Below are 21,648 nucleotides of genomic sequence, written 5' to 3'. Positions count from 1 at the left end.
GATTGAGCAGTGCCCAGTCTTCACTTTCAGTGTAAATTTCTAAATAATTATAAAATATTAATGTATTTAGAAAATATTAACTTGTTTTTTGTTAAAATTATATAAATTGTTTATATAACGTATTTAGAAAAGTTTTTAATATTAAAAAAAAATGTTTTGTTAAAATTAAATAAATTATTTATATAATGTATTTAGAAAAGTTTATAATATTTTTTAAAAGATCAATATTTTGTTAAAATTAAATAATTTGTTTATATAACGCGTTTAGGAAAGTCTATAATTATTTAGAATTTTTTTAATATTTTGTTAAAATTAAATAATTTATTTATATAACGTATTTAGAAACGTTTATAATTATTAAGAATTCTTTTAATATCTTGTTAAAATTAAATAAATTGTTTATATAACGTATTTAGAGAAGTTCATAATTATTTAGAAATTTTTAATATTTTGTTAAAATTAAATAATTTTTTTTATAATTGTATTTAGAAAAGTTTATAATTATTTAGAAAAACTTTTGATATTTGGATAAAATTAAATAAATTGTTTATATAACATATTTAGAAAAGTTTATAATTATTTATAATTTTTTTAATATTTTGTTAAAATTAGATAAATTGTTTATAAATATTAAACTTAATAAAAAAATTAGAAAAATTTACAAATGTTAAAACGTATTTTTGTTTAGTAAGGTGTATTAAATTATTTAGGACAAATACTTGTACTAATGCCGACAAATAATATAATTATTTTTTATTATCATAATTGAAATAAAATATTAATATATTCTTTTATTATAATATTTAATTTTTTAATTAAAAATTTAAAAAATTATTGTGTTGGGGAGAGGTTGTCTCCCCAATCATAATGACCACTAATTTATACTGAAAGTGAAGATTGAACAGTGCTCAGTCTTCACTTGATAAAGCAGCCTGTAATTTGTAATTACGAGCTGCTTTATCTATTATTAATCTAGCTGATTAATTTCTTTATCAGCTGGACTAGTCCTGCCCGCAATGGAAAATTGCAAGCTGGCACCAGCCCGCAATATTCTATTGTAGGTTGGTGTGTCTCCAGGCACAAAAATATAATTTTTGTGGTTTGGGGTACAAAAATGAAATTATCTCTTGAAAGGGGAAGCAAAATTTTCAAATACCTGTGAAAAAGTGTAAAAGGTTGGTAGTTTAGAAGTGTTTCATGTTGGAAAATTGCTTCCATTTTTGGTGCTTTGCACCGGCAGCCAATTTTTTGAACTTTTAAAATTGCCATTTTTAATCATTTCTAATAGTAATATTTTTTTATATCTAATCTATAATTTTATTTTTTTATACATAAAGTTTTATTCTATTTTAATTTAAATTCTTCTATATCATTTTGTATTATTATTAATTATCAGCTATTAATTTTAAAAATATAAATAACAATTGTATAATATTATTTTTAATAAAAGTTTAAAAAATCAATAAAAAATAATGTTAGAAAAATAAGAAATGTAATTTTAATATATTTAATTATTATAAATATAATATATATAGTGAAAATAAAAACAAATACGGTTTGACTAATATATTATATTTTAAAAAATATAATTTATAGTGAAAAAAGTGTAATGAAAGAGGGTATTATAAAATAATGACATGGTATGCTTTTGCACTCATTTTTGGAAATTTTTTAGATAGACTCAGTTCACCACGTCATATGTGGACTAAACCAATTATAACACCTCATTAATATCGTTATTCAAAATTTTGTGCAAATAACAAACAAAATTACAAAAATACCCTCATTTTTGTGAGGTGTTATGATATGATCTCACGGATGACGTGGTAGACTGAGTTTATATAAAAATTTCTCTTCATTTTTGTGTAAAACCATTATATACTTTATGCTCTAAAAGTTTAGATAATGATCGTAAGGGTCCATTATACTTTTCTCGTAGCGGGAGAAAGTGTAGTGTTAATTAGGGGTTTTTAATATATGTTTACCTTTAGAACTTTAAAATTTTCAAATTTATGCCTTTAAAAAAATTAATTTCAATTTTGTGCTTGGACTCACAAAATTGGAATGCGTTCTGCAATTTCCAAATGCAGAATGCAAGCGTTCCGCAATTGAATAACGCGGAACATCTTAATTATGCCATTAAGGCATAATGGCATAATTAAGGCATTCCCTGCCATCATATGGCAGGAAACAAATGCTCACTGTCATATGATGCTAGGGAATCTTATCCAATGATTGGGTAAGATTAAAAAAATTAAATTTAAAATTGAAAAAATTAAAAATATTTAATTTATTATTGTAATATTTAATTTTAAAATATATTAATACAAATTAATTTTTAGCGATTAATTTTAATATTTTTTATTTTTATTAATTATAAATAAACTGAAATAATTAATTTTTAGTTCCGGTTATAGAGAGCATGAAGAAAATTGAGATTATTATACATATATTATTTTTAATTCTTATTAATTTTTAAATTTATCGATTTTGAGAAAATTGAGATTAATTTTTAATTCCGCATGCGGAAAATTGAGATTATTTCATTTCATTTAAAATTGATAAGAATTGAAATTAATTTTAATTATTTTATTTCATTTAATGTGAGGTCTGTTTTATTACGGTAATCTATAAAAACAATTACTCCCTCCGTTTTTTTAGTTGTCTATTCGGCTAAAATTGTACATATCAAGATAGTACTTTTTTGTCTTAATTTATAACGAGAAATACTAATATTTTCATTTTATTTAAAATGAATAAAAGCAAGGAATTCTATAATTGAAATTGATAAAAATTAATTTTTATCAATATATTTTAAAATTGAATACTAGAATGCAATAAATAATTTTATATTTTTATCAATTTTAAGATTATAATCTCACTTCCGGTTACAGAAAGCATGCAGAATTAAAATTTAATTTTTATTTCATTAAAAATTAATTAATTATTTATTAATTCAAATGAAATGAAATAATCTCAATTTTTTCAAAATTGATAACTTCAAAAATTAATAAGAATTAAAAATAATGTATATACAATAATTTCAATTTCTCACATAATCTTTGTAACCGGAACTAAAAATTAATTATTTTATTTCATTTAAAATTAAACTGATATAAAAATAAATTTTGACCAATATATTTAAAAACTGAATATTATAGTAATTAATTGAATATTTTTAATTAATTTTTTAATTTTAAAATATTTTTTTTAATTTTACCCAATGATTGGTTGCCCAATCATTGGGTAGGAGCATTTATTTCCTGCCATATGATGGCAGAAAATGCCTTAATTATGCCATTATGCCTCGAATGGCATAATTAAAGTGTTCCGCATTACTCAACTGCGGAACACTTGCGTTCCGCATTTGGGTATTACGGAACGCATTCTAATTTTGAGGGTCCAAATATAAAATTGGGATTAAATTTTTTAGAGCCAAAAATTTAGAATTTTAAAGTTTTAGAGGCACAAATGTATCAAAAAACCGTTGATTTGTATCAAATTGTTTCCTCCTAATATCTTAAAGAGAATGTGTCCTATCATGTGAAGAGGCATTTAGTGGGACCCATTTTATTTATTTGATATAATAACAATTTTTAAGAATATTCACAATGCAGTGCTATTTCTATGTTAAATTTGGCATACAAATGTAATAAAATGATACATTTAGCATACCATTCTAATTTTACCTCTAATACAGATGTTAATAAAAAGTGTTATAACTAATTAATATGAGAATTATCAATTTATTTTATTTATTCTTTATAAGATTTAATTACATGTTTCATAAATTTTTTTGACATAAATTTTATTTTTATTTGATATAATAATTTCTTTTAAAATTAATTGTTAAGAAAATTAATGATTTATATATAAAAAATGATAATATAAATTATTATTATGTTGGCGTGTGATATCTTATCAAAAAAAGTTAATTAATTGAGATTGTAATAATTTAGAAAAAGAATATAAAATTTAAATTAAAATAAGTAATCTAAAAAGGAAATTGTAGAAAATTTATAATTAATAATTAATTTTGATTGGTTGTTGAAACTTAGCATATGCTATAATTTGGGCTAAATTCAATATAGTGTATAGCATATGCTAAATTTAGCACTAAATATAAGACTCCTCAAATTAGCATGGTAATTTATTTTGCATTGTGGATGCTCTAACAATTTAGTTTGTTCTTGCTTTGCTAGTGATTTGCACCGGCAATTAATTTTTTTGTTTTTTAATATTTTAATTCGCGTGTTTTTGGTATTTAATATAATTCTTTTTGCCATAAAAAATCACCAACGTTCATTTTTTTGGCATATTTGTCCACGGGATGTGCTAAAATGGCGCTGCTTTGCGCTTAATTTTTCAAAGTAAACGGCTATGTGGACGAATATGCCAAAAAAATGAAAGTTGATGATTTTTTATGCCAAAAAAGAAGATTATGTTAAATACTACAAACACGCGAAAGTTGGTGATTTTTGGTGCAATTAAGCCTATTTTAAACTTGTACTATATTTTTTATATGTATCCGATTTAGTTTTAGTTTTCACACACAAATTTTTATAATTTTTAATTAGATTATTCATATATTATTTTGCTCATATTTTAATTTTCTCTATTAAATTAATTTAAATATGATGGAAATTAAAATATTTACTTTACCAATTCAAATATATAATATTTTCCATAAAAGTAAAATAAAAATTCACTCAAATATTCATTAATTAGTTACTATTAATTTATTTAAAATAAAATATACGGTTTGTTAAAATGCAAGGAAATATTATTGTGTAAATTAGGATGAAATTTTTAGTGGATTGTGATAATTTATGACAGAAGAAAGAAAAATAAAAGGATTAACTTTTAAGTTCCTATTTTTTCTCAAGTAGGATGACATCTAATAGCATCCACGATATAGGAATTTCTACCTTTTTTATAAATTTATACACAATGTCATTATATGTTGATGTACCGTCTACAATAAAACTTTCATATTAGCAAAATCAACCAAGGAATGAGTGTCACATAATATACTGTAATTTTGTGTATCAATTTGAGAAAAATGAAACTTTTGTTATATATTGATACATTTCAAAATTCTCAATTAAATTAAAAAAATATCAACTCATAAAAACTCTTGTTTTCGAATATTATTAAAAACTATCACTTTTTTTATAAGTGGAGTGGGTATTATTTGAAGTTAGGGGGTGGGTATGACATCGATTAATCGGTTCATGAGCTTCATTTATAAATCGGTCCAGAATGTTATGATTTTTGAAATTAAAACTCTAAATCTAAAATTTAAGACTGATAACCATTTTACTAGATCGTATAAAAATTTAGTTTTACGGTTTTCACCTATATAAATAAAATTTAAAAAATTAAATTTTAAGTGTATTCTAATACAAAATTATAGTTATATTTCATTTACAATAAATAAAAATATAAATAAATTGTATTGTAATCTATATATACTATATATATTTATACTATATATAAAAGCACGGATGGGGGGGGGGGACAAGCAAATTTACTGAATAATCCTTTTCAGTTTACTACTACATAAAGGTTTTATAGTCATTAACTAATTAGTTATTTAATTAATCACTATTGTTATTAATGTTCTAATTAGAATAGGTAGCTAAATTATCTCCAATTTAGTTTTTAGTATGTAAAAAATAACTAAATTGTCTCCGAATTAGTAGGAATATCTATTTTTTAGTTTGATTGAACTACAAAATTAAAATACTGTATTTGATTAATATATTATTATTTAAATTTCTATCTTATTACTTTTAAAAATATTATTAATAAAATTAAGTTAATTATTTAATTATGATTATTATAAAACTAAAAGAAGAATAAATTCAGTATGGAAAAAAATTTAATAACCGAATATATTATATTTACTTTTACGAAAATTCTTAACTAATTTAATATTAATTATAAATAAAAAATTGATATAATTATAATAAATTTACTAATATGTTCATTGACGAGTTACGTTACGAGCCACGTGCATAGCACGTAATGCGAAACTAGTTATATATAAAAGCACGGATGGGGGGACATGCAAATTTACTGAATAATCCTTTTCAGTTTATTACTAAATAAAGGTTATATAGTCATTAACTAATTAGTTATTTAATTAATCACTATTATAATTAAAGTACTAATTAGGATATGTAGCTAAATTATCTCTAATTTTTTTTTTTTTGAGAAATCTCCAATTTAGTTTTTAGTATGTAAAAAATAACTAAATTGTCTCCAAATTAGTAGGAATGCATATCTATTAATTTGATTGAATTACAAAATTAAAATACTGTATTTGGTAAATATGTTATTATTTAAATTTCAATCTTATTATTTTTAAAAATATTATTAATAAAATTAAGTTAATTATGGTTATTATGGTTATTATAAAACCAAAAGAAGAATAAATTTTGTATAAAAAATAATTTAATAACCGAATTTATTATATTTACTTTTACAACAAATCGTAATTAATTTAATATTAACTATAAATAAAAAATTGATATAATTATAATAAATTTATTAATATGTACATTGACAGTTACGTTACGAGTCACGTGCATAGCATATAATGCGAAACTAGTGTGTGTGTGTATATATATATATATATATATATATATATATATATATATATATATATATATATAAATTATAAATCGGTTAATCGTAATTTTAAAAGTTCTAATTCTAAATCTAAATAATTAACCATAAAAATTCAAAAACTCAACCTAATCTTAAATTTTTGGATCGAGTAACTATATGTTTGATTTACTTTTTGGTTGTAGTTCGACTAATTGGCTTGTTCAGACTTTTTCGCACCTCTACTTAAGGTAAGCAGTAATAGAGAAAGAACGAAATCTATACTATATATAAAAGCACGGAGGGAGGGGGGGGTACAGACAAATTTACTGAATAATCCTTTTCAGTTTACTACTAAATAAAGGTTTTATAGTCATTAACTAATTAGCTATTTAATTAATCACTATTGTAATTAAAGTCTTAATTAGAATAAATAGTTAAATTATCTCAAATTTAATTTTTAGTATGTAAAAAATAACTAAATTGTCTCCAAATTAGTAGGAATACATATCTTATAGTTTGATTGAACTACAAAATTAAAATATTGTATTTGATTAATATAATATTATTTAAATTTCTATCTTATTATTTCTAAAGATATTATTAATAAAATTAAGTTAATTATTTAATTATGATTATTATAAAACCAAAAAAAGAATAAATTCAGTATGGAAAAAAATTTAGTAACCGAATATATTATATTTACTTTTACAAAAATTCTTAACTAATTTAATATTAGTTATAAATAAAAAATTGATATAATTATAATAAATTAACTAATGTTCATTGACGAGTTACGTTACGAGCCACGTGCATAGCAAGTAATGCGAAACTAGTATTAGAAAAAAGATACATGATTAAAATTTGTTTTTCATAAAAAAAATTATAAAGTGCGATTGATAAAATTGATTTAAAAAAATAGATTTGAAACCGGCATCTAAAATCATCTCTAATGGTGCTTTTTATTTCTAAGAGCAATAAAGATCATCTTGAATATAAAGAGTGATATTTTCAATTTCACTTCAATGAGCTCTTTAAATTTAACTTCTTCAATGATCTCTTTAAATTTAACTTTTTATTTTTATTTTTTATAATTAATAATATTAATTTAATAAATTCTCAAACATTTATTTTAAAATTTATATTCTTTTTTAAATAATAATATGAATTCATTTTTATTTTTAACTAATTTTTTATTTAATTTTTGTATTAAAAACAAACAATATTATATTTTAAAATAAAGATAACTAAGTATATTTTTTAAATTTAAAATCCTTTAAGAAATGAAGTTGAAAGTGAAAATGGATGTATACATGTGAAAAGCTATTTTCTCTCCTCTAAATTTAAAAAATATAGAGTCTATTGGAACTTCAATTTATAGTCAAGCTCTCTAAATTAAAAATTTGACAATTTTAAAGAGTTCTTTAAAAATGCTCTAAAAGGTCGTTTGGAAGGTTAGGAATCAAAATCAGAATGAAAATGATTGTTTTTTTTTATTTGATTCAATAAAATAGTATAGGAACGGGAATAGGTAGATTTTATAAAAAATATTTTTTTTTATTTTTTTTTCTATTTTTTATTATTTTAAATAAACTTTTTATATTTAAAAATAAATAATAAAATTCTTTTATTATTTATATATTATTTATTTATTACTAAAATATTTTATTAAATTTTAATTTCTATCGATATGAAAAGTCCATTTTTATGGGTGGAAAATAGGTGGTTTCCATTAAGGTATAATTACATTCTCATCTCTTAGTACATTTGGACAACAAACACAAATAAATGAAATTATCTATTTTCATTTTTATTTCCCTTTTTTTAACCAAGCAAACGGCTCTAAATGGCTAGTCTCCAATTTTAGTCCGGCTTTGATGGGGCTGTTGTGCTCCAGTTCTGGCCCTGAATCAGCTGCCTTCAGGTTTCACCCTTTTCTTCATTTGTCCAAAGTTTGGAAAGATGGAATCTTTTTGTTGGGGTGCTTTTTTAAAATTGATACATTTTTTAAAAGAATTTAGGAGAAGTTATGTCGTTTTTATAAAAAAAATTATGTACTGTATATGATATAAGGCTATTGTTACTTTATATCATCACCTTTTGAGTTTTTTTTTTCCGATTTAAGCACAATCTTCAAAACATGTCACTATATATTTCAACCTTTTATTATGTAATATATGTAACTTACATGTCTTATACGACGTCGTTTTAGTCATTCACACGACAAAAAATGATATCATTTTTACAAAAAATAAAGTACAAAACACAAACCGGGTTATAAAATGAAAAGTTTGAAAAACTCGTGATGTGAAATGAGACGTTTTATAGACTGTGCAACGCAAAAGATGCTATATATGATAACAATAACTTTATAATATATAATGTTGTAAACATAATCGGTTTTGATATAATAATAAACTATTTTATGACTTTGTTTTGTAAATTAATTACACAATGAAGCATAAAGAAAAAGTATATAATTTGCTTGTGATGATATTTTATTTAATATAACTTTTTGAACATTAAATATAAATTATCTAAAAATTAAATACTCGTAGAATAATATGGTCGATAATTATATAAATGCTAATGAGGTTTATTGATTTATTTAAACATAATTACATAAAGTTCCATCATAATCATAATCTAATTATTTCAAGAAAATTGAAGAAGCATGGGTTGAACTTTGCTAAATTTTCGATCATAGTTGTGCTTATCGATTGAGGGCTATGGAGAATACGAAGGAGAGAAGTAACCATCCCAGTATAAAGTATCCCACCAATCTTGTTGTTTGCACATCTTCTGGTTCCTGCCATCATAGTCCACTTTTTTTTTATCATTTATCAATGCTTTTTACTAATTTATTGAAAAATAACTAATTATGAAGAAAAATATGAAACTTCTTCTAACTTCATTTTACAATGCCAACTTTGTTTTTTCAATTGAAAATGATGTGTTAGTGTTAAACTATTTTAGGTATTCTGATTTGTCAAAAAATAAAAGCTCGTGAATAATTTTGCCAAATTTAAAAGTTTCTGTTATAATTACAAAAACGCTAATATTCGTAATTTAATTTGCATCTAACTTTTTAAATAATGATGTTCTTGTATCTTTAATAGTTATACTTTAAAAGAGTTTAATATATATTTCGCTTCATCAATCTATTTCTATTTTATATGGTTTTGAATAACCGCGAACGAGAATGCAACTTTAACTTTTAAATTTTTGTTTATGATAAAAAATTAAAAAAAGATAAAATATATTTATATATTTATAATTATTATTCGTTTGTTAAATATATTACAATTTTAAACGTTTACTAGTTGAGTCAATTGTCTTTTGAACATTTGTCAAATATATTATATATCCACAACCTATTTAGAGCTGATATGACGTAATAATATATGTCTGATTGTATAAAATTTATCCTATTTTACATGTATAATACTACGTCATGTTAGCTACATATTAAGCATGTATATATTGGGGGTAACACTCAGGAAAAAATGACAGAAGATTAAATTACTTTATTTTATGATGACTTAGTAGAAGATAAATTTTCTTACTTTATTTTATAATAACTAAAAAATAAATTAATCAAAGGAATAAAGTATACTTTACTTTTACTAATTAGATCATTTTTTTATTTACTGTTCGAATATAATTGATATAAATTATAGGGTTAATTACATATAAAATCACCGCCTTTACACGAAATTGCAAAAATAACACGACCTTTAAAACGTGGCAATTCAGGGCACCACCTTTCATTTCTTTTCAAAAATAACACGGGCACATTTTTAGTGGCATTTTTGCTGACGTGGCGTGACACGTGGCACTCTCATTGGGTGTCCAAGTCAGCAAAATTTTATCAAAAAATGTGCCCATGTTGTTTTTGAAAAGAAATGAAAGGTGATGCCCTGAATTGACACGTTTTAAAGGTCGTGTTATTTTTGAAAATTTGTGTAAAGGTGGTGATTTTATATGTAATTAACCCTAAATTATATAATTGCTGAATCAAATTGTTAATTTTTTAAAAGGTGTCTCTCTTTGAAATCAAATAGTTAGTTGTTTTTTTATTTATTTTGTCAAAAATTATTTATCTTTATATTTCTCGCACTTCATTCAAAAATGTTACGAGAAAATGATAATATTAACAATGAGTAGTTAGTTGCAAACCTGCACCGGAGGAGGAGTATTTGTGGAGACTTCAAATTTTTCAATTTCATAAGGCCAAGCATATCGGTCTGGTCTCTCACTTCTTACCAGACTCCAATCATACATTCTCTTCTCGTCTGCTGATGACAGTATTGTGTAGGATTCCTATTACATAATTACAAAATCTTAAATTAGTCTCATTTTTTCTAATTTTAAAAATGTTAAAATGTAGATTAGTAGAAATTAAACATAAATTAATTACTTTAAGAAGCTCCATTTTGTCCCTGACTTGTGGTTCATCTAGTCCTTGATTTAACAATTCTTCAACCTTGTTTTTATATGCAACTCTAATCTCCTCAGTTGAACACTCTCTTTTTATCCCGAGTATGCCATAATAATCCTTATCTGTAATTGCTGCATTCTAAAACATCGACTCTATTAGTTAACAATATAATGCGGCCCGAGAAACATTATTTACTTCTATTTACTCAAATCAATATAATCGTTAGTTTGATTAAAAAAATAAATAATTGATATTAGATGGACATTACAATTTAATTTATTTTAAATAATTACAATTTTTCATACTATTTTATTTTAAATAATTATCTTAACAATAATAGAATGGACTAGTAATTTGACATACTTACGTGCGCCACGAAGAGCTCTCTCGACATTAAGAGCAGTAATCAAAGAAGTTCCTTCTGGAGCTTCAATGGATGTTTCTTCTTCAAATTCGTCTTCTTTCACTTCTGTACTGTTAGATACTGTTGTCTCTGTAAATCCGTCGCTAGAGCTGCTTTTAGTGACAATTCCATTGTACTGTCTTCTTTTTGCTGCAAAACTAATGTAATTTAAGAAGAAAATACTGTTGCTTTTAGTGGTTGAAATCGGATAATTATGCCGCGAAATGTGAATTGCTGCTGCTGTAGTTGAAGATGACACAGCCATTGAATTTTTTTTTGGTGCTACTGACTATGTTTTTATTTATGGGTTTCTTATTTATCTAGTAAAGATGAAGAGACGAAGATAATTTAACCACAAACATGTTATCCGCTTTAATTGTTATTCGACAAATGTGTTTAATTTGGGATACACAACAAGAAGGTCGTTGTAGTATAGTGGTAAGTATTCCCGCCTGTCACGCGGGTGACCCGGGTTCGATCCCCGGCAACGGCGTAATATTTTTTAAAGTTTATGTTAAACATTTTCCCAACAAACGACGTCGTTACTTGTTGAAAATCGTAATCGGTACCTGCGACGTCGTTTCAATGCGTATGGAAACTGATCACTTATCAGCTTCAATTATCACTATTTTCCTATTTTCTTTCGCAAGAAGAAGAATTGCCTGAAAGACTGTATCATTCGATATGGGTAATGAACCGGGACCGAGTGGACAACCCGATTCTACTACAACGGCTAATTCCTCTTCCGGCAACAATGAACTTCGACGGTTTCCTCCGGCGGCTCAGCCGGAAATTATGAGAGCGGCGGAGAAAGATGACCAGTATGCTTCTTATGTATACGATGCTTGTCGCGACGCTTTTCGTCACCTATTTGGTACCAGAGTAGCCGTTTCTTATCAGAGTGAGGTTACTATTATTACTTCACTATCCTTCTCTCATTTTCTATTGCTTTTCAACTCGCAAAACGACATCGTTTTTTCATACATCAGAACATTTCTTCCGCAGACGAAGCTTCTAGGGCAGATGCTGTACTATGTATTAACAACAGGTTCTGGTCAACAAACCCTAGGCGAAGAGTACTGTGACATTACTCAGGTGTTTAACTTTTCTATTTCATTTCCACAAATTCATCCATTTGCTAGTGTAATTGATTGTTTTTTTTTTGGCTAATTTTTAGGTCTCTGGTCCTCATGGCTTACCTCCAACACCGGCGAGACGAGCTCTGTTTATTTTGTATCAGACTGCTGTTCCTTACATGGCGGAAAGAATTAGCTCAAGAGTAGCTTCACGCGGCATGACTTTGTTTGATGAGTCCTACGAAGGCAACATTGCTTCTGAGAGCAGTGAGAGTCAATCTTCCGTAATGATTGACTTACAATCTCCCTCTGCGTCAGGAGCTTCTGTTTCTCTTGTTGCTAGGTTGAGGCGGAATATTAGTGGACTTTGGCTAAATGCAGTTCGAAGATGGCCTACGGTATAGTACTTTAGTGTACAAATTTTTAGTATCAGTGTGCGATTAAGGATCTATTTATTGTTATGATGGGGGTCTTAGTATTGTTTATTGCATTGCAGGTGCTTCCAGCAGTTCGTGAATTTCTGCAACTGCTTCTTCGTACAAACCTCATGTTTTTCTATTTCGAAGGTGATTACTTTTGGTTTGGTAATTTTGTATATTAATGTGAGAGTTCTAACATTTGATTGAAAGGAAACTTTATCTCTTTTTACAGGACTATATTATCATATATCGAAACGTGCATCTGGCATTCGTTATGATTTCATTGGGAAACCCTCAAACCAAAGGCCTAGGTAGAGAATTCACTATGATGTTTTATTTGTTATGAACTTGTTTGCTTGTGTGGTTTTGCGGTAATTCTGAGTAGCCTTCCAGTTTTTCTGCAGTTTCCTTGGAATTTAGCTGCTGAATATTGAACTATTTGAATTGGCTTTTGGCACAGATACCAAATTTTGGGAGTCTTCCTTCTAATTCAGCTATGCGTCATTGCTGCTGAAGGTTTGCGGCGAAGCAATTTATCATCTCTGGCACGTTCAGTTCACCAGCCTTCCTCGGATTCCCAACGAAGCTCAGGTTTTTAATCATTACTAACCAATTTTACTGTAGCTGACAGATTTCGTTCAAGTGAGCTTTAATGTAGTGTTTGATATGATAAGCTAAATCTAAGGTCATTTGTCTAATGTAGTTTTAATCTTATGAGAGAGTTAAATATAGGCCATTGTGTGGTGTGGATCTAGTCCCGTGAGGTAATGATTGCAAATGAAAAAATAGGATATAAAATGAAAAGGAATAAGACCGTTAGGCGTCTTCACATGCAAAAATGATTTCATGTTTTGTAGCTGAAATTGTTTGTTTCTCAACACAGTAATGTGTCTTACCTGCTATTATCAAGATATGTGGTAATACAAAGATACCTGCAGAGTTATTGCCGGGGAAATTAAGGAAACACCAGAATTGGACTATTGAACCTTTTATCTTTTTGTTTTAACTTAGTTCTTCTAGTGAAGTGCCTAATGATAGGTGAAATAAACCAAGTTGTGATGGTTCCTCTTTGAAAGATGTATTGTTACTGCCTATCCAAAAAGTTGATCCACATGCAAGTTGTTCTCTTGCATATCTTAAGTTCTTGATTTGTAATCTGCATCATTTGCTTTAGTATTACTGTCATAGTTTTAGTATTACTATCAGAATTCCAGTTTTCAAAGACTTTTCTCTTTGTGGGATTTTAGGACAAGGTTTGCCTGTCTTAAATGAAGAAGGTAATTTGATACCTGTGGATGCTGTAAGGGGGAATTGGGTGTCAGATCCCGCATCAACTTCAGAGGTAAATTTTAGAATTTTTTGTTGAAAACTGGATTTTCTTTTGTTTCTATTTTGTATATTCTAAAGTTGCCGTCTTTGCCCACTTGATTCTCATGTATATCTGCAAAACTGCCGAGTTCTTCTGTGTCTGGCTGCTAGCAACCGAAAATACACACAAGCCCGAAAGATAAATGAAGAAATAAATAAATAAATTGGTTCATTTAGAAAAAAAAGCACAAAGATGAGGACATATCAAATTATAGAAGAAAATATAATTTTTTTACCATACGAATTCCGTGAACTTAAAACTAATAAATGAGAAAGCTTGAAACTATTGTTGATCCATTGAAATTAGCTTTAGAATCATAGTACACCATGGAAATGACAATTAGAGAATTACTTTCTTGTCGTACTTTGTGTGACTGAATTGTTTGTTTTGATCAGTCTTCTGGAGTAAGTGGGACGAGCAAGTGCACACTTTGTTTGAGCAATCGGCAGTATCCAACTGCGACAGCCTGTGGCCATGTCTTTTGCTGGTTAATGCTCAATCTCATTTTTCTTTTCTTGTTTCTTCTGCTATTCGACACGCTCGTTAGTCGTTAGTCGTCTGATATACAAGGTTTTGCTCATTTTATTCTGCCTATGCTTTTTATGTAGGAATTGCATAATGGAATGGTGTAACGAAAAACCAGAGTGCCCTTTATGCCGAACCCCTATGACTCATTCAAGCTTGGTTTGTTTATATCATTCAGATTTCTAGCAATTTGAGAAAGATGGAGTTCGGATTTTGGTGAACTGACATGAGGTGCTATAATTTAATTTAGCAGCCAATGAGCAGTTATCTCCGACAATCCAATCCGAAAGATTTTGAGGTCTGTCTCTTAATGTGGCAATAGTTTAGCTTTTGAACAGAATAAGTTATTCATACCGGTGGGTCGACTGCATTGCAGAAGCATGAAGATCAATAGTTCATGTGCCTTAATAGGCTAATACTAAATTAATTGTATCACAAATGTAAAACTTAATAGATCGCATATACCCAACATGAAAAGGTGAAAGTTCAAGATATTGATTAGCATTCCTTATTAGTAAAATGTTTGTAGTTCAATCTAGTAAATCCAATAGCACATTTCAGTTGATTAGATAAACCTGTATACAATTCTTTGAATTGAAGTAGTGATTGATATTGATGCTTAAAATTGTTGACAGTAAATCCATTTCTAAGATTAGAAGATTTAAGTGCTGATTATTTTTTAATCGACCTACAATCTACAATTTGTATAAGAGGAAAAGTTTGAGTAGGAAACAAATATTTAAAAATGCTATTTAAAATTTAATACGGACAGTTATTGGCGACACCAATTCTACTTTTGCCATCATACATTCAGCAACGAATTTTTACTAATTTTTATAGGGCTTTTTGTATATAAAATCAAATTTTTAACATGTTTTGTGATTTAATTTAATCTTTGGGTAAAAATTTATAACTTCTCATATTTTGGCATGAAAAACCCAAGCTTCATTTTTTATTATTTTACAGTCTCAATATTTTATCCGATGTCGTTTTAGTCATTCAAAACAGGCAAAACAACATATTTTATAGAGAAAAACGCATAAACGGCAATGAGGTATAGGAAGAAAGTTTATAAAGGTTGGAACATGAGGTCCCACTTTTTTAATAGTGTGCTTAAATTGCAAAAAATGCAAAAACTAAATTTTTTTATTCAAATATTCCTTTTTTTATTACTGTTAAATTTAATTGCTTCTTCCTTTTTTGATTTTGGCGAGGATAAGTTAATAACAGTGGTTTTTATCTTGATTAATAAAATTAAGATGATTGTATAATCTCCATTGTCTAAGAAAAAACAGTAAGATTAATTGTTTGATCTGATAACAATACAAATAATATAAGCGTTGGCAGCAATCTGCTAGGTCGTGTGATCGATTCCTCCCACAAGCGCTCCCTCTCCTTCAATTATTAAAAAAAAGAGAGATAATAAAGGTATATTTTGCCTCATGAAATTGACATAAAATATATAGGCAATACATACAATTTATTCAATCTAGATGTTCTGTTTTAGAAATTCTTTTAGAATTAGACATTTGATGTTTCGAACGCGAAATTTCATTTTTTACATAGAAAATTTTAAGATAATATTGTTTCGCCATGTCTGTGTGTAAATATCTCATTCTTCCGTGTTTGTGTCCATATTACCAAATAAAACTACCAAATAAGATCAAGTTGGTGATTTCTTTTAAAAAAACTATCAAATTTGACGTTTTATCTCGTTTGTTCCCTTAAATGAGATGTTAGAATATTATTGGAACGTTATTTATAAATTAAAGTTGAGCTGAAAAAAAATTATTGGACAGCGTAAGGCTGGAGAGATAAAACGAGCACAGAATGCCAATTGAACGTTTTGTGGTAAATTCAGGGAGCTAATTGAACGTTTTGTTGGATCTGATAACATATCGAACCCTACTATATAGTTGTCCCCAAAGCCCATTTTAACCCACTTTTCCAAACTAATAAAGACTAGGGCTTTACTTTTGCTTACTGAAACCAATCTCTTTCGCGCCGATCAAACTCGTTCACTTCACCGTTTCCAAATCTCAGAAAATGTCGACCCAAATCAGTAAGAAGCGCAAGGTTAGATTTTATTTACACAGATTTCAGATTTTATGGACCGCTTTCTTATTTAGTTCAGATCAATTTACTTTATATATTGTTCTATTTAGTAGCATAATTTCGTATATGTAAAATGAAATTGAAAGATGTTCATTTAATGAATTTTTGATTACTGATTAGGTTTTGTAAATGAATTCGATTCTTAATTTTTAGGTGATAATTTAATTTGTTTTACAGTTTGTTGCGGATGGTGTTTTCTATGCTGAGTTGAATGAGGTTTTGACTAGAGAGCTTGCCGAGGATGGCTACTCTGGTGTCGAAGTTAGGGTTACGCCTATGCGTACTGAAATCATCATTCGGGCTACTAGGACCCAGAATGTTCTTGGTATTTCCTTGAAATAAATGTTTTTAAATTTGGCATCTGTTTAACTGAATCGATCAATTGACGGAAATTTTGAAGTAAATGAACTATAAATATTGTTCTATGGTGATTTTTGACTTGGTTGGTTTAATCAGGTGAGAAGGGGAGAAGGATCAGAGAGCTAACTTCTGTAGTTCAGAAGCGATTCAACTTCCCAGATAACAGCGTTGAATTGTACGCTGAGAAAGTTAACAATAGGGGTCTTTGTGCTATTGCACAGGCTGAGTCTCTCCGTTACAAGCTCCTCGGAGGGCTTGCTGTCAGGAGGTATGTGAATGTTGCAAATTTGCTTCTTTTTGGTCTTCTGCTTTGATTGTTTTAACATTACTATGTGAAGTTCTGGCTTGCTCTGTTGCCATTTTAGTGAATTATCACGCTTCTTAATACTGATTAGTAAATTTGTTTATTATTCATCTTTTTTGCTTTCACTGCCATTCTTGAATCTTGAGTATTTCATGGTCACATTTTTTTTTGTCTGAGTCTGTCTTTTTTCTTTTTCGCTAAGGAAAGGGTTTTAATGATTTAATATGCATTGGTACATTGAATTGTAAAGTTATGTTTACCAGTTGTGTTTTGAAGATTCCATCCCTACAGCCAGTTGGTTTCATACAAAAACCACTTTGTGTATGAGAATGATGATCTCAAGCAATGCCATTTAACATTTATAATGTGGTGGTTTTTCTTTTCCTCAAAATTTTATATGGTAGAATTTCATTTTCAGTGTTGATCATTTATAGTTTGTTGCATTGCATGTAATTGTTGCTATCCTATTTATTTTTATCTTTGTGTACTTATATGCTCATTGTTGGTTAGTCCATTTTCAACTCTTTTCCTCTCCGCCCCTAATTGGCTATTGGTATGGTAGCTATTGGAACTGTTTGCTTTCGTAGTTTATGGAATAGTTCTTCGAAATGAGATCCTGCGAGCTGTCACAGCCGGTTGACGATTAGACTATTGCCTGATAAATTTGTGTTATAAAATCAATTTATGACAGTAAGTCTTCCAAAATTATGTCTGAAATGTCCTGCCTTATGTCTGACATTGTAAACTTACCTGGATAAGGTGATTTAACAAGCCTTAATCATGTTCATGCACACAATCGTTAGCTGCTCATAGTGCCATACTGCTATTCAATGGGTAGCTCGTATGCTGGCAGAGAATCCTTGCAGGCTTTTTTTGGTTCATGTTTGTTAGCTTTCTGATGGCTGTTTAGGATTAATGTGGCAATGCCATTATGAAAGATATTCTCATGGGGTTTGCCAGGCTTTTGTGATGCTGTTTATGTGTTCGGAGTATTGAATATGCTTCCAGTTTTCATGTTTTTCCTTGGTCTTCAAGCGTTGTCCTCCTCCTTCCATATGGGGTTTCCTTATCTATCGGAGGTTTGGTGATTGTATGTGCATTTGTGCTTGCATTACTTTGTTGCTAATCTGTTTGTTGTTTTTAATACCGAGTTTGCAGACAATTTAGTATTTTCTTTCTGGATTCTGAAACATCATTTCAACCAATTGAGTCATGTGATTTATGATGTCTATTTTGAAATTGTTTCCAGGGCTTGCTATGGTGTATTGAGGTTTATTATGGAGAGTGGTGCTAAAGGATGCGAGGTTAGCTTTAAAGCCTTATATATTGCTTTACACTATTCTAAGTTGTTTCAACATGGATATTTCCACTATTTGTGAGGTTTAATCGCTCTTGTTTTTTCTTATAGGTTATTGTTAGTGGAAAGCTACGAGCTCAGCGTGCTAAGTCCATGAAATTCAAGGATGGATACATGATCTCCTCTGGTCAACCTGTGAAGGAGTACATCGACTCTGCCGTTAGGCATGTTCTTTTAAGACAGGTTAGTTGCATCTCATACTTGGCCGGTAGCGTGCTTTGTCACAATACAACAATGTCTATTTTTGTATATTAATTAATTATTGCACATTGTAATTGTAACCTTTTATGGAATTAGGGTGTACTTGGTATCAAGGTCAAGATCATGCTTGACTGGGATCCAAAGGGCAAGTTGGGTCCAATGACACCAATGCCTGATCTAGTCACTATTCATCCTCCCAAGGAAGAAGAAGAGTATGCTCAACCTCCGGTGCTGACAACCAATATCGAGATTCCAGTTGCATAAATCAAAATCTGGAAGAAATAAGTTTGTACTACTTGCTTTATGTCTTTTTTATTTATATATATATAAGTTAGAGGAGAAAAATACTAGATGCTTGTATCGACCAAGAATTAGTAATTTTTGTTGACAATAGCTTCTTAAGTATGTCTGAAGGAGTGATCTAGTTTTGGATATTATGTTTGAAGGAGTAATAGTTGCTAGTTTTGGACCTCTTTTATGCATACTAATTCTATATTTCAGGATCCTAAAAGATATATCTGAGGCTACGTTGTGCTGCAAAAAATGGCAATGTGGACATATCCACTTACTGTTGTTGTCTTCATAGTGGAGCTCCTAAATCCTAATTTAGGTTGACCTAAAGTCGCTTTAGCATTTTTCTTAAAGTTAATTTGCAAATTTAAGATAAGGTGGAGCACGTCTAACTTTATGTCGATAAGATTATTCGGGTTTGACCTGAATGAGCATTCATTGGAATTTTGCATTTGCGTTTTTCCTTAACCTTATCCACATTTTCGTTTTATATAAAAAATTAGGGTAATATAGTTTTTTTTCTTTAGTCTGTTGTAAATTATTCAAAGGTAGGCAGTTTTTTGATAGATTAACAAATTACCAGACATCTATGTAGCACGGAAACAGAAAATGGAAACGGACACGGGGAAACGGCGAATTTTTAAAATAAAAGACACGAAACGTGGGGGAAACATGTAAATAATAAAAATATAAGGATATATTTATAATATTAGAAATTATAAAATGCTATATATATATATTAAATTTTATTTATATATTTATACCAATTAATAAAATAAATCAAACATAATTAAATCCAACAAAAATAAAAAAATAAGCTATATTATAGATAAAGTAAATAATAAAAATTGTGGGTAATTGATTCATAAAAATTATTTATTGAGGATTTTTTAGATGTTTTTATAATTATATAATTTTTTTTTATTTATGGAAACGGCCCGAAACGTTTCCTTATGAGTTTCCGAGAGTTTCTGAGAGTTTCCGGTTTCTGAAACGTTTTCGAAACGGGACACGCAACTTTGTCGAAGTTTCCGTGCTTCATAGCCAGACATAGATAGGTTTTTAAAAAGATAAAATACTTTAGCTCTTTGGCATTATTAAATCTTTATGTTATATATTAAAAATTTATGTCTTAGCTTGGTTCCATTTCTGTTAATTTTAGATGATGTCGATGGAGCTAGACATTTGCATAGATAATTAAATTGATTTTTAATAGATATCATGTTGCGTATTCAGATCTCGGGGCCATGTTGGTTATAAAATCAGCAGTGAAAATTTAATTATACTATTTATCTAGTTGTATAGTCTATTGTTACATCATTTAAAATTAATTTAAATAGAGGCAACTTGTAAAGGACGTGTATTATAATTTTCTAACAAAAGTATATATAACTTTAATCAAACTAAAAATAGAAAGATTCAATTTTGATGGATTAAATATTTTGAAGGTTACCGAACTATTAATTTATTTCTAAAAGTTTACCGAATTTTAATTTATTTCATAAAGGTTACTGAATTTTTAGTTTATTCAAAAAGTTATTTCTATGAGGTTATTAAATATTAATTTTTTTGATCAATAATAATTTTTTTTTGGTATCCTTTTGTAATAAATTGATAGTTTGATAATTTTTTCGAAATAAATCCAAGTTCGTTTTTTTTAAATAAATTAAAAGTTTAATAATTTTTTTAAAATAAATCAAAATTCGGTAACCTTTTTGAAATAAATTGATAGTTTAGTAACCTATAAAATATTTAACCCCAATTTTGACTAACAAAATGCAGCAATTTGAAGGAAAAAAATGCAAATGCCGAAGCTAAATGTGGATTTTAACAAGATAAAATAAAAAAAATATTTGATATGAAATGGAAATAAAATCTGATTGCCAACTTTTTATTTTTCATTATTACCTCCAGTATTAATAATATCATAGGCTTTTCTTGATTACTTTTTGTGAAATGACCAAAAAAGAATAACAATTTTGCTTCGATATCATCAGCCGAACGTTGGCCCAGATTCGGAACTCGGATCCTACTTCGACCAAGACCTCAACCTCAACAATGTTTATGGACTAGACTCTCGACTCGAATTTTGACTCAAACCCTGATCTTGTTTCTAGACATTTCATTCGACTTAAATCTCGAAACTTTTACTTGAGTTTATATCCTTGACCCATG

The 21,648-nt window shown here is 27.9% G+C and overlaps 3 protein-coding genes and 1 non-coding gene across 4 annotated transcripts; 3 read left to right on the top strand and 1 right to left on the bottom strand.

Annotated features, from left to right (window-relative positions):
* Positions 1-9,187: 9,187 nt before the first annotated feature.
* Positions 9,188-11,768, bottom strand: LOC126669560 (NAD(P)H-quinone oxidoreductase subunit U, chloroplastic). Its single transcript, XM_050363048.2, has 4 exons — positions 11,421-11,768; positions 11,033-11,184; positions 10,792-10,935; positions 9,188-9,421 (listed from the first exon to the last, which is right to left on the bottom strand). Exons 1-4 carry the CDS (start codon positions 11,719-11,721, stop codon positions 9,326-9,328), a joined length of 693 nt encoding a protein of 230 aa, XP_050219005.1. The 5' UTR covers positions 11,722-11,768; the 3' UTR covers positions 9,188-9,325.
* Positions 11,769-11,877: 109 nt separating this feature from the next.
* On the top strand, positions 11,878-11,949 carry TRNAD-GUC (transfer RNA aspartic acid (anticodon GUC)). Its single transcript has one exon. It is a non-coding gene; the product is annotated as a tRNA-Asp (tRNA).
* Positions 11,950-12,085: 136 nt separating this feature from the next.
* Positions 12,086-15,419, top strand: LOC126669559 (peroxisome biogenesis factor 10). Its single transcript, XM_050363047.1, has 9 exons — positions 12,086-12,362; positions 12,462-12,551; positions 12,634-12,930; positions 13,029-13,098; positions 13,184-13,262; positions 13,412-13,542; positions 14,199-14,293; positions 14,716-14,807; positions 14,929-15,419. The coding sequence occupies exons 1-9, from the start codon at positions 12,141-12,143 to the stop codon at positions 15,029-15,031; spliced, it is 1,179 nt and encodes a 392-aa protein (XP_050219004.1). The 5' UTR covers positions 12,086-12,140; the 3' UTR covers positions 15,032-15,419.
* A 1,385-nt stretch (positions 15,420-16,804) lies between these two features.
* Positions 16,805-19,664, top strand: LOC126670362 (40S ribosomal protein S3-3). The gene is made up of 6 exons (XM_050364071.2): positions 16,805-16,921; positions 17,138-17,285; positions 17,417-17,588; positions 18,874-18,928; positions 19,033-19,164; positions 19,279-19,664. The coding sequence occupies exons 1-6, from the start codon at positions 16,892-16,894 to the stop codon at positions 19,444-19,446; spliced, it is 705 nt and encodes a 234-aa protein (XP_050220028.1). The 5' UTR covers positions 16,805-16,891; the 3' UTR covers positions 19,447-19,664.
* Positions 19,665-21,648: the final 1,984 nt, after the last annotated feature.

The sequence above is a fragment of the Mercurialis annua genome, linkage group LG2 (assembly GCF_937616625.2).
Source record: "Mercurialis annua linkage group LG2, ddMerAnnu1.2, whole genome shotgun sequence".
Taxonomy (NCBI): domain Eukaryota; kingdom Viridiplantae; phylum Streptophyta; class Magnoliopsida; order Malpighiales; family Euphorbiaceae; genus Mercurialis; species Mercurialis annua.
The sequence above is the reverse complement of the archived record's forward strand: the minus strand, read 5'-3'. Positions and strand labels throughout refer to the sequence as shown.